We start from the raw sequence: 14130 nt of genomic DNA, 5'->3' as shown, positions 1-14130 counted from the left end.
TATCTCTGGGGTTGAGACTCAACGCCAAGAAAATCGTTATCTCTCCTGCCCAGAGGACAACGTATTTAGGCTTAGTATGGTACTCGGTAACCATGCGGGCACAGCTGTCCCCCGCACATGTCGAGTCCAGGGGATTTTGTCCAAGGGCCCAGGTTTTAGAGCACAACATAGTACTGAATCAGCACTTTTAAAAGTATATAATGATATTTTATTAAGTGTTGATTCTGGAGCTTCTGCAATCTTGTGTTATTAGATCTAGTGCAGCATTTGATACCATAGATAGATCATAGTATCTTGGTTTCCTGCCTGGAGCACTATGTTGGTTTTCGGGGAGCTGCCCTTCAGTGGATTAAGTATGATTTATCTAACAAGCTTTGCAGTTAATCTGGATGAATTTTTATCAACTCCAGCTCCACTAACTTGTGGGGTTCCTCAAGGTTCCATTCTTACTCCTGTTTTGCTTTCATTATATATGCTTCCTTTGGGATTTATTGTTAAGAAGTATGGTGTTTATTTTCATTGCTATGCTGATACGCAGATTTATTTGCCACTGCAACATAATGACAAGAGTGCCGTAACTCCTCTTTTAGCTTGTATAAATGACATAAAAAGCTGGATGTCCCTAATTTTTTCTAAAACTTAATGACAAAAGAAACAGAGGTCATTATATTTGGGCCATCCGATAATTTTGGGCCACCTAATCTCATTCTTGATCCACTGGCCCTGCAGTTGTGAGGAATCTGGGTGTGTTATTTGACAAAGCTTTTATATTTGGTAAGCAAATAAACGCTGTGAACTTCTGGCAAAAGTAAAGAGTTTTATTTCCATTAATGATCTTGAGAAAGTCATTCATGCCTTCAATTTTTCACAGCTTGACTATTTTAACTCTCTTTATATGGGAGTTAGCCAGACTGCACTGCTGCGTTTGCAGGCAGTCGAGAATGCGGCTGCTAGACTGTTGACAAATTCTCGCAAGCATGAGCATATTAGCATATGGTTGCCGGTGCGTTTCAGAATTGAATATAAACTTTTTTCTTTTTCTATTTCTATTTTTGTAAATCTGCTAGATCTCTTAAGTCCTCTGATCAACTGCTCCTGACTATTCCCAGATCCAGACTGAAACTTAGGGGTTTGCATACCTTTGCATATCAGAATGGCTCCAACAATATCCATTTTTCGCAAGATGCTAATGACAAATGCTTCCCGCATGGGCTGGGGTGCGGTCGAAGATGGCCGGTCAGCCCAAGAGATCTGGAGAGGTTATCATCTCAATTGGCACATCAACCCTCTCGAATTGATCCTATATTTCTGACCCTGAAGTACTTACTCCAACAGTTAAGGCACTACTATGTCCTACTGCGGGTGGACAACACTACTGTAGTCGCCTACAGAAATCACCAAGGCTCTAGAAGAAAGTCATTGTCCAGTTTAAGTAAGTTCAGAGTTGATTCATTTCCTCTGTAAAAATCATTAGTTATTAATTTAGGGGCCATTTACTCAACACAGTTTTCAAATGAAAACTTTTAAAAGCGTTCATTTTGGTGGCCTGAGAATGCAAACTTTGAAACAGGTTTCAAAGTGCAAGTTTTTGAAAATGATACCGTTATCATCTCTGTGTGAACTTCAAAACTTGAATCTGTGAAAACGGTGATGGCATGCACATGTGTATTATGTGTTTAGTTTATTGGCATGCAAGTTTGAATGCATATGTGCACAGGCTTGTAGTCTTTCTTAACAGAGTGACATTGCCAACTACTTGTCTGGCATGCATAATACAACACTTTTAGTCTTTTATTTTTTTTTGCTTTTTATTTTTTTTTGCTTTTATACAATAGATAAATAAATGTTCATCCAACTTGCTCTCCTTACAATACAACAATAAATAATCATAGAATAATTACCCCCATTTCATTCATTCATTCATTCATAACAAATATAAGCAAAATAAAAGGCTCAAGGAAGGAGGAACCCATCTTCTTCATCCCAGGACACAAAGATATCATTAACCATCCAAGCTTATTTTAACAAATGTGTTCTCTGTTTCTGATACATTTTAATTTGTTATACTATATATTGGACTTTTTTAATGTTGTTGTTGTTGTTGTTTGTTTGTTTACTTATATCTTACGATATTTACAATGTTTGTCCTTCATTCCTTCTGCTCCGCCTTGGTCCTCCAAGCCAGTGGCGTCGCCCTGGTTCTCCATCCCTCTATCTCTGCCTTGGTTCCCAGCCTTCTTTTGACTCTGCCTTGGTCTTCCATGTTTAGTTCCTGTTTTCTTTCCATTGCTAGTTTGTTTCCATAGTTACTAATATTATTATAATATTAACATGACTAATATTAACATTTATATTTGTTATAAGTTAGACATTTCATGTTACATTTTATCTATGTATTTGTTACAAAATACAAAGTTGCAGTAAAGTGTGCTTTTATAAAATCAATTCACAGATCATGTCAGTCAGTCAGTTTGATGCCATTTTGCCTATCATATGCTTTTTGGAATTCTTCTCTGGTTTAAGTAAAATCAGATAGCATTTGGGGAGAAAAATACAGAAAAGTAAGCCAAAACTGGAAGCTAAAATAGAAAATATCTCTACTGCCACAGTAAATTTTCCAGGAGAGCTTACATAAGCTGGAATAAAAGCAATCCATACAGCACAGAATATGAGCATACTGAATGTGATGAATTTGGCTTCATTGAACTTATCAGGCAATTTACGGCCCAAAAAAGCCAAAATGAAACACAAAAGTGCAAGAAATCCTACATAACCTAGTACAGCCCAGAAACCTATATATGAACCTACATCACACTCTAAAATGATCTTTTCCTTGAAATAATTTAGATTTTTAAAGGGAAAAGGTGGAGATATTGTTAACCAAAGCACACAGATAAGTACTTGTATGAGTGTGAAACCAAGAACACTGACCCTTTGTTGAGGAGGCCCAAACCATTTCATGACGTTACTTCCTGGAAGTGTGGCTCTGAAGGCCATTAACACCACCATAGTTTTCCCCAGAACACAAGAGATACAGAGAACAAAAGTGATCCCAAATGCTGTGTGGCGCAACAGACAGGACCACTCAGTGGGCCGACCAATGAAAGTAAGTGAACAGAGAAAACACAATATCAGTGAAAACAGGAGCAGGAAGCTCAATTCTGAGTTGTTGGCTTTCACAATTGGGGTATTTTTATATCTGAAGAATATTAATGCAATTATCATTGTTAAAACTGCACCAACAATTGAAATTGTTGTAAGCAAGATTCCCATGATCTCCTCAAAAGACAAAAATTCAGTCTCCTTCTCAACACATCCATCCTTTTGCAGATTTGACCAGAAGTCTTGATGGCACCGCAGGCATGTTATAGAATCTATATTAGGTGTGATAAATAAAATAATATTTAAAATAAATGTACCACAAATAAAGATTAGATAGATTCAGCAAACTTCTGAAATTATTCCATTGAACATTTAGATAACTTTGCCTAGTTGTAGCTATATTTACTCTGAGACCGTCCTTTTAATTCATTTATACTAGACCTGTAGTGTTACTGATCTCTCCCTCTGTGCATGGTATGCAGTCATAACAACATATATGTTTTCCTTTCTTCACAGCTTTCCTAGTGCCAGGGGGGCAGCTCTCACTGCACACAGACTCCGGGACCTGTAACATGGATTTCAACTTTATACACTTTTTGAACATATTGCTGTATGTATGCAATTATAAGATTCATTATCATCACCACACATAATATACTTAATGTTATGGCATTTCACATTTTATCCTCACCTTTGTTATATTATTTGCCCATACAATTGAAGCCATATTCACTGCCAAACGATCTTTCATGGGAAGAGAGGCATCATAAAGGCCAACAGTGACAAATTCATCATGTTTTTTTGTACTTGGTTGCCAATTTATTACCTCATATTTTGCCACTACCTCACCATTCTCATCAAAGTAAATCTCTTCGCCATCTTTGGTTTTGAAACGCACCTTCCGTAGGTGCTTCAGAAACTGACAAAAAATACAGTATTTAAAAATATTTAACTATTCGTTGGCTGAAATGTTTTATTCAAGAAATTGTTTGAGTTCATTTTTAGTCTATACAATACAATTGTATAACAGTCCATCCAATTTTAATAAAGTTCTTCACAAAATATTAACTTAGTGTTAACCCACTTTTAAATGATCAATCTGTTTCTTTGTGGCACATTTTTCCTTGCATCCCAGAAGGTCATGCAGTGTATGAGCAACAGCATATACTCCTTTGTACACATTGCTAAAGATGGGCATTAATGACATGTCTGTGAAAGTGTTTTGCATCTGGGATGGTTCCTCCTTTCCTGTACATGCAGTTGTGGACACTGAATCATTCTTGGTGGAGTATTTACACTGAAACAGGGCTTCCCAGAGCTCAGTAAAAATAGCACTTCCTGAAGACTTCAGTGGCTTAATGTCTAGAATAAATTCCTTTAGACCGGTCACCTGTGTTTTGGGTATTGCCAGACCAATGGCCCCTTGTAGAATGTGGTGCTTATCCAGACTGGCAATGACAGAATCAGAGATCCAGCCCTCTGTACCTACCCACTGGTAACCAGTAATATTGTATTCAACAAATTTATGCAGCAGAACTTCCAAGTCCCAGTGCACAAGAAATCCCACAATAACTCGCGAAGTAGAGCTTTTAATCTGCTCAATTATCCTCATTACTTTATCTTCAGGATAGGTTCTAAAAAATGGGAGAGAATATTCCAAACAGATACCCATCTGTTCAGCTACCTTTGTGAAAGTGGCCATCCCATTATTACCATAATCATCATCTGTTCTTATGGCACCCACCCAGGTCCATCCAAAGTGTCTAACCAGTTCTGCCAGTGCCCTACTCTGGTAGTAATCACTTGTAATAGTTCGAAGAAATGAAGGATATTTGGTTTTGTCACTGAGACACTCACAGGTGGCATAGTGACTGATCTAAGAAACAATTAAATAGTGTGACATGTTATTTAGTAATCATGAGTGGCTTACATTTTCTGAATGAAAATATATATTTTTTTAAATAAATGTACCTGCTGCTATTATTATTATTATTATTATTAGTGGAGGTGGTTGTTATAAAAATCAACAATACTTAAATAAAATAACTTTACTGCCATATAGGAACTACTTGTCAAAAAGAGGAATTAATACCATCGGAAGACTGAATGGTCCAATACTTTTTGCCATCGCCATGCATGCTGATGAGGTTGTGTCTCCTAGTATGGTTTGTGCATATGTTTGCTTCGTGCAGGGTCCATCGGAGGTTGTGTTCTCATGTCCATTAGCAAGAGCCATAGTTACTCTGACTGACATTGCCATTGAACCGCATGTGTCATAGATCTTGTAGCCTAATGAGACCCCAGGTAGCAAAGTGGAACTGTTATTGATTTCCTCAACAGCGAAAAGCATGGATTGCACATACTGGAAGTCTCTATAGTTAAGACTTGGTTAGGAAACAAACAAACAAACAAAAAAACATTCATTACATTTGGCTGAATCATAATATTATATTTCAATATTCTAAAGCTATATATAGTGAAACATTTAGTCATGTCTAAATTTTGTTGATTTGGTGAGAACATTTATGTTCAAAATTTTGAAATACACTGATTTAGGTGTTGCCTACCTGACACACTTCAGTGGAGGTGGTGTAACAGAATATGTTAGTTGTCTGATCTCCCAGCTGCTATGAAAAGAGAAAACACCTCCAATTATGATGTCTCCATCTTTCCATAACTGAGGGTATACAGGCTGTCCTTGCAGAGTACAGGTAGTTTCATTAGCTCTGGTGAAAGTAATGATGGTCATTACTACATGCATGAGTGCAAAGAATGGCTCCATCCACCCACTGAATAGATGAAACTCAGAGACGTGGCAAGTATGAAATTGCAATGGGTTGAACGGGAAGGATTTTGTGATATTTATAGAGATGAATGGTACTATAAATAGTAATGGTACTATTGGGAAAATAGTTGGACATTTTATGAAGGAGGTTCTCTATCCTGACATGAAGGAAATGTAGGCTGTAAAAAAAAATCAAGCATGTTTACCACGTTTTTTTAGTCTAATCTTTATTTTGTATGATCATTATTTAGAAATTAGAGTTTATTGTCATTTGAGCAGTACACTTTAATTTTCGTTGCTGATGTTGGCCATTATTAACATTATGAAGTCTATTCTTTAGTTTGGTGAACATAACCAAAAAAGCATAATTATCTTTGTTGAAATCCTTTCATGATTGTACTATATACATATATTTGCTAGAAAAATAAATAAATACAAAATAAAAATAAATAAAATAAAATAAATTACACACACTAAAATGTGTTGGTGCAGTAATGTGTTTCATTCTCTCAACATTAGCGGCCATAGGTTCAAAACCTGCATACGTATACAACTTGTATTAAACCAATCAAAATATTACATATGCATATCTGTAAAGGTATATCAGAAACTGGGGCACATTTAGATACATTTTATTATGTGACTTCTGAGATCGGAGCATGGCACTACAAAGAACATTGCCACACTAGGCAAATATGAACAATAACTGGACCGAAATATAAGAATCTGATGACAAAATAACTGCCTTTGGTTAATTTGGTCACTTTAGACCGAAAAATTATGTTTTATTAACAAAGTTCGGGAGAAGCACGTTCAGATAATTAACCCATTTAACACGAGAGGAGCTCATTCAGTTAATCAACTCAGTTATCAATAAGAGGTATACAGCAGACTTAGCTCTGCTCGTTGACAGTTAATCAGCATTTGGCCCTGCCCTAAGTTCCCTTACAAAAAAGAAGTTTATTCAAGTGTGCTATTACAACTAATAATTGTAATATTCTTTTCAACTAAAAATAAGAAAGTATACTTTCAGTCTACTTTTTATGTACTTCTCAGAAATATACTTCAAATTCCACTTAAGTATACTTGACTTATACTGACAGAAAAGTCTAAGTATATTTGGCCTCTACTTGTTGATCGAGATATAGGCCTACTTAAAGGTATAATTAAGTCAAGTCAAGTCAAATCAAGTTTATTTGTATAGCGCTTTTCACAATACAGATTGTATCAAAGCAGCTTCACAGTATTAAATTAAAATAATACAACAAAGTTTGTTTCAAGAGGAATTTATTGATTTGATAAAATTAAATTAAATATCCCCAAAATATCCCCAACTGAGCAAGCCAAAGGCAACAGTGGCAAGGAACCGAAAAACTCCATCAAGTGACCTAATGGTGTCCTAAAACTCCATCAGGTGACCTAATGGAAAAAAAAAACCTTGGGAGAACCCAGGCTCAGTCGGGGGCCAGTTCTCCTCTGGCATTTATGAGCTAGAGGCCGGATTGTAGTTTGAACTGTAGGATTATATGAATGCCTGGCTGAAGAGATGCAACTTTAATCTCGTTTTAAACTGGGAGAGCGAGTCTGAGCAACGAACAGTATCAGGAAGACTATTCCAGAGTTTTGGAGCCAAATGTGAAAATGCTCTCCCTCCTTTGGTGGTTCTGGATATCCTAGGTATGACCAAAAGCCTTGAATTTAGTGATCTTAAAGAGCGCAATGGATTATAGGGTGATAGAAGATCCGTTAAATAGACTGGAGCTAAGCCGTTTAGGGCTTTAAAAGTCAGTAGCAATATCTTATAATTAATACGGAGCTTTATAGGTAACCAATGCAGTGATGATAAAATCGGTGTTATATGATCATATTTTCTTGATCTCGTAAGAACTCTAGCGGCGGCATTTTGGACTAACTGTAGCTTGTTTATTGAGGATGCAGGACAACCAGCTAATAAAGCATTACAGTAATCCAGTCTCGAGGTCATGAATGCATGAACTAACTTTTCTGCATCAGAAACTGATAGCATATTACGTAGCTTAGCAATGTTTCTAAGGTGGAAAAAGGCTGTTTTTGTAACATATGAAATATGATTTTCAAAAGACAGGTTGCAATCGAGTATAACACCCAGGTCTTTTACTGTAGAGGATAAAGTAACAGGACATCCTATGATGTTAAAGTTGTATTGTGCGAGGTTTTGTGGGCGTTTTTTTTAACCGATAAGTATTACCTCTGTCTTGTCTGGATTTAATAAAAGAAAATTACGCGTCATCCAATCTTTTATATCTTTAACACACTGTCAATTTGGAAAATTTAGCGTTTTCATCCGGCCGTGATGAAATATATATTTGAGTGTCATCAGCATAACAATGGAAACTAATTTCATGTTTCCTTATAATATTTCCAAGTGGCATCATATATATGGAAAATAACAGAGGGCCTAATACAGATCCCTGCGGCACTCCATAGTTTACTGGAGTTATGATCGATTTTTCTCCATTTAAATAGACAAAATGGTAGCGGTCAGATAGGTATGATTTGAACCAGCTTAGTGCTTGTCCTTGAACACCAGTATAATTTTGTAGTCGATCTAAGAGTATTGTGTGATCTATAGTATCGAACGCAGCACTAAGATCAAGTAAAACTAGTATTGAGATACAGCCTTGGTCAGAAGCTAAAAGTAAATCATTTGTGATTTTAACGAGCGCAGTTTCAGTGCTATGATGCGGTCTGAATCCAGACTGAAACTTTTCATAGATATCATTTTGTTGCAAGAAAGAGCCCAGTTGAGCGGACACCACTTTTTCTAATATTTTAGACATAAATGGAAGATTTGAAATGGGTCTATAATTTTGTCACCGGTGCAGGCCGGGGCGGACTCGGATGACCAGCCGCCCCTGACTCCAGACACCACCGTGAGGAGCCGACACCACAGGCACGCAACAGATGGACAAAGGAGGCGGCAAGTAATTGAGTTCAAAAGTAACAATCTTTATTGAATAACAATCAACTTGAGAAAAGAATAAGCAACTCTTTTCTTCTAGGGCTATTTGACCGGAGTAGCCGCTGGATCGATTCTTCACTGTCTTCGGGACACAATAGTGCGATAGTGACTCTAAAAGCTTACTTCACAGCGTTGCTGCACATCTACAGGACTCAGACAGTAAGTAACAGGTAATGTATTCTTCTCAGTATCAGATACGTCGTCGGGCACAATGGTGGGACAGTGACTCTAAAAGCTTACTTCACAGCGTTGCTGCACATCTGCAGGACTCAGACGGTACGTAACAGGTAATGTATTCTTCTCAGTATCAGATACGTCATCGGGCACAATGGTGGGACAGTGACTCTAAAAGCTTACTTCACAGCGTTGCTGCACATCTGCAGGACTCAGACGGTAAGGAACAGGTAAAGTTTCCTCTCTCAACAGCAGATTCTCTTATCAGGACATGAAAGGGGAATTGTAACTTTAAAACTCACTTCACAGCGTTGCTGCACATCTGCAGGACTCAGACGGTAAGTAACAGGTAATGTTTCTTCTCTCAACAGCAGATTCTCTTATCATGACATGAAGGGGAAATTGTGACTTTAAAACTCACTTCACAGCGTTGCTGCACATCTGCAGGACTCAGACGGTAAGTAACAGGCAATATTTCTTCTCTCAACAGCAGATTCTCTTATCATGACATGAAGGGGAAATTGTGACTTTAAAACTCACTTCACAGCGTTGCTGCAGTCTTCAGGATTCTTCTCCCAGCATCAAACACTTTCATCAGACATTCGCGAGAGACTCAATAGGCAGCTTTACCAGCGAGGTTGTACCTCTTCAGAGCTCAGTCAGTAAGTATAATGGTTCGGACTTTTCCACAGCCATACGGTTTTTCCCGAGACTTGTAATTTCAGAGAAAAAGAGAGGTTAACAAGAGCCTTCAGTGAGGAATTACTCCACGACAATACTCAGTGGAAGAGAAGATAATACAAAGCATTACTTCACCAGTTCAGTTGTTTCGTTCTGGAATTTGGATGGAGACAAGTAGATCATTTCACAAGAATGAAAGCAGGCGTTGGGAGACTTTTCTCAGCATAGCACACAGCACTCGTGTTCACTACAAATCCACAGCATTAATTCGGCGTGCATCAGGTAAGGCAAACAACTGCAAATCACTCACACAGTAGGGCTGGTCAGAAGCCTCGCTTCATCCATGCATTTCAATGGGAATATTCAACTCTCAGTTCTTCTCCAGTGTATCTGAAACAGATGTCCTCCTCAATAGTAAATTTCACATTCACAGTCTTTTCTTCAAGCTTTACATTTGATTCAATGATGTAATTAATTCACTTATCTTTCTCTCTTCCTCTTCCAGCACAGATCCGAACCACAGTTCAATCCAGTAGTATTCCACCAGCAGCTCTAAACAACAGACTCAAATGGCAGTTCTTCACTTACACGAATTTCCAGGATTACAGCGTCCAATGTAAGCGCCCAAACAGGAGATCTTCTACCTCCAGACGCGACGACAGAGACCCAGCCAAACAACTAGTCAACTGAACACCGACCAGCAACTGCACCACAAGCAACCGTCTTGACCGACTGAATCCAACCCCACTTCTTCTTCTTCTTCTTCTTCTTCTTGCTTTTTTACGGCGGATCGCAGACAGATATGTGCATTACCGCCACCTATCTAGGAAATGGACCATTGACACAACTATAACCTCTATTTACCCGCACAGAGGCTTCATAGAGTTTCATCCGGCGCTGCGTGTTCAGCTCCTCCGTCTACTCTCAGCCCCCATGACAGGTAGAAGAAGAAAAAAAAAAAAAAAAAAATAAAACCCCTAATTTAAATGCGCTTATTTAACCCAGTATTTCCCAAATATTCTACCATTAGATTTATTATACTCCTATCTGACTTTAATACATTTTGAATAGTGAACTTAACTCCTATATTATTTAATTCCTCCTTCAACTCTTTCCTTTCAACATTATATCTCCTACAGTGCATTACTACATGCTCAACTGTTTCACTAACTTCACATGCCTCACATAAACCTGTTGGACTCTTACCTATTAAATGCAATGTACTATTCAATCTTGTATGTCCCAATCTTAATCTTGTAATCATATTCTCCTCATACCTACACCTACCTGATACTCTTCCTTTACCCACTATTGGCTCTATTTGATGCATATGTCTACCTTTTATTTCATTATCCCAATATTGCTGCCATATTTTCAGAATATTTTTTTTAATAATTGACTTAATTTCTGATCTACTAAATAAAATCGGTATATCTACTATATCTCGTTCTATTGCCTTTTTTGCTAATGCATCAGCCTCCTCATTACCTCTCAGCCCAATATGTGCTGGAACCCACAAAAACTGTACTTCTAAACTAGCTTGTTTGATTGAATATAATTCTTGAATTATCTCTATTACCATATCCTGTCTTGTTTCTGACTTCATCTCCTTCAAACTTATTAGAGCTGAACTACAATCTGAACATACTACTGCCTTGGATATTTTAACTTCCCTAATCCACCTTATTGCCATAATTATTGCAAACATCTCTCCAGTATACACCGATAAACAATCTGATATCCTTTTATTCTTATACACTTTAACCTTTGGAATAATGAATGCAGAACCCACATGATCAGTTTTTGGATCTTTTGATGCATCTGTAAAAATGTGCATATATTCCCCATATCTTGACCCAATATACTCCCTTACATTATATACTTCTGTTTCATATGAACCTTCCTTTTGTCTTTTTTCTAATAAACTTAAATCTACTTCTGGTTGGGGCATAACCCATAATGGTACTGGAGATAATGGAATTATTGGAGCATATCCAACCTCCTCCAATCTCATATCTCTAACTAATTTCCCCACACTCCATCCAAAACTATTACCCTCTTTCTTCTCATGTTCCCAGCTAGGACTCATTACCTTCCTTGTTGGATGATCCTCTCTCTGTCCTCTCAAATTTGCCCAATAAGATGCCATTAATTGCTGTCTTCTTATCTGCAATGGCATTTCACCCATCTCTACCTGAAGAGCCGAAACTGGAGAAGTTGGATATGCTCCGCAGCAAATTCTTAATGCTTGAGATTGAATTCTTTCTATTTTAACTAAATGAGATTTATTTGCAGAACCATATACAATACAACCATAATCCATTATAGATCTTATCATAGATATATATATAGTTTTTAAAGCCAATCTATCTGCTCCCCATTCCTGACCTGAAATACATCTCATTACATTCACAACTCGCTTACATCTTCCCACCATTTTCTCAATATGCTCTTTCCAAGTTAATCTAGTATCAAACCAAACTCCTAGAAATCTTACTGTACTTACACGCTCTAATTCTTTTTTGTATAATTTTAACTTAACATCCATATTCCTCCTCATTTTAGTAAAAACTATTATTTTTGTCTTTTCCACTGAAAACTTAAAACCATTTTCCCCTGACCACTTTTCTACTTCATTTAGCGCACATTGCATTTTCTTTATGTTATACTCTATATTCTTTCCTCTAAACCAGATAGCCCCATCATCAGCAAACAATGATTTCCCCATACTTCTATCAATCCTTAAAAAAACATCATTAATCATAATAATAAATAAAAGTGGACTTATTACACTGCCCTGAGGTGTCCCCACTTCTTCTCCCCTGAACGGCTCCTTTATCCTCCTCTTGTGAAGCGAAAAGCCTGTGCAAACGCCGCTCCTCTCTCTCCCACACCTGCCGTGCATCAGCGGTAATTAGGTCGGGCAATGCCTCGGCTACACCCGGAACCGGAGTAAGGCGTTACACCAAAATAATCCCCTCGGGGAACATGGAAAAAGGGTTCCGCTTTTCCAAGCATTCTGTCACCCGTGACAATTTGCTAGATTATTATGATCTAATTGTGGTTTCTTAATGAGAGGTTTTATAACTGCCAGTTTAAATGTTCTTGGAACATGACCTAAAGATAAAGACGAGTTAATAATATTGAGGAGAGGCACTTCCACTACAGGTAACACTTCTTTCAGTAGTTTAGTTGGTATAGGATCTAATAAACATGTTGTTGTTTTAGATGAAGTGATAAGTTTATTTAACTCTTTTTGTTCTATAGTTGTAAAGCACTGTAATTGTTCTTGCGGGGTGATAATTGAAGCTGAATTATAAGGCGCGATTGAAGATTGAACGTTTACAATTGTGGTTCTGATGCTTTCTATTTTCTCAGTGAAGAAGTTCATGAAATCATTACTACTGAACTGTAACGGGATATTTTGTTCGGGTGACGTCTGTTTATTTGTTAGTCTAGCCACGGTGTTAAATAAAAACCTTGGATTGTTTTGGTTGTTTTCTATTAGTTTGCGGAGGTGCTCAGCCCTGGCCGCTTTTAGGGCCTTTTTATAACGTGACATACTGTCTTTCCACGCGATTCTAAAGACCTCTTAATTAGTTTGTTTCCATTTACGCTCTAAAATACGGGTTTCTCTCTTTAAAACATGCGTAGTATTGTTATACCATGGTGCTTTATTTTTCTCTCTGACCTTTTTTAATTTAATAGGTGCAACCACATCCAATGTTCTAGAGAGAATGGTGCTCATAGTGCTAGTTAGTTCTTCTAGTTCATCTGTTTGTTTGGGTTCAGGCTGCAGCTGAGACAGATTAGATAAGCAATTTCAGAAATTATCTATGGTGGATGGGAGGATTGTTCTGCCTGGTTGATAGCGCGACGCCGCATGACATATTACAGCAGTACGTAATATGCAAGTTACCATGTAGTGATCAGTGACTTCATCACTTTGTGGAATGATATCTATATCGGTTGGATCGGTTCCATGTGATATAATTAAATCGAGTGTATGATTAAGACGATGTGTTGGTCTGGTGACGTTTTGCTTGACCCCAAATTAATTTAATAAATCTGTAAACACAGCTCCTAACGCATCATTTGGATTATCTACGTGTATGTTAAAATCTCCAACAATTAATGCTTTATCGACATTGACTAATAGGTCTGAGAGAAAATCTGCAAACTCTTTTAGGAAATCAGCGTAAGGCCCTGGCGGTCTATATACGGTAGCCAAGGCTAGAGATAATTGTCATGAATCAGACCTCTGTGGCTCTCTCTGATGGCCACCGGAGGGCACCCTCACCTGAGTATTGACTTTCCCGGACTACATTTCCCATGCACCCCGTACAGAGACTAATCACCTGCACAGGTGTTTTCCATTATCTGCTCT

General features: G+C 37.7%; 1 protein-coding gene and 2 long non-coding RNA genes across 4 annotated transcripts; 1 reads left to right on the top strand and 2 right to left on the bottom strand.

Moving 5' to 3' along the window:
- Positions 1-2466: 2466 nt before the first annotated feature.
- On the bottom strand, positions 2467-6079 carry LOC309508283 (extracellular calcium-sensing receptor-like; the record flags this gene model as incomplete). Its single annotated transcript, XM_082182813.1, has 6 exons — positions 5670-6079; positions 5195-5486; positions 4187-4978; positions 3794-4021; positions 3544-3667; positions 2467-3374 (listed from the first exon to the last, which is right to left on the bottom strand). The coding sequence occupies exons 1-6, from the start codon at positions 5882-5884 to the stop codon at positions 2467-2469; spliced, it is 2559 nt and encodes an 852-aa protein (XP_082038939.1). The 5' UTR covers positions 5885-6079.
- Positions 6080-8187: 2108 nt separating this feature from the next.
- Positions 8188-9488, top strand: LOC309508563. The gene is made up of 3 exons (XR_014209552.1): positions 8188-8202; positions 8293-9058; positions 9412-9488. It is a non-coding gene; the product is annotated as an uncharacterized lncRNA (long non-coding RNA).
- LOC309508540 lies at positions 9278-12772 on the bottom strand. 2 transcript variants are annotated; one of them, XR_014209520.1, is made up of 3 exons: positions 12556-12772; positions 9879-10496; positions 9278-9774 (listed from the first exon to the last, which is right to left on the bottom strand). It is a non-coding gene; the product is annotated as an uncharacterized lncRNA (long non-coding RNA). The 2 variants fall into 2 exon arrangements; XR_014209521.1 differs by having other exon boundaries at positions 9879-10490; positions 12556-12771.
- Between the last annotated feature and the right edge of the window lie 1358 nt (positions 12773-14130).

This window comes from Leuciscus leuciscus (genome assembly GCF_965113295.1).
Source record: "Leuciscus leuciscus genome assembly, chromosome: 10".
Classification (NCBI taxonomy): Eukaryota; Metazoa; Chordata; class Actinopteri; order Cypriniformes; family Leuciscidae; genus Leuciscus; species Leuciscus leuciscus.
Note: the sequence above shows the minus strand (reverse complement) of the source record. Positions and strands in the feature narration are given on the sequence as shown.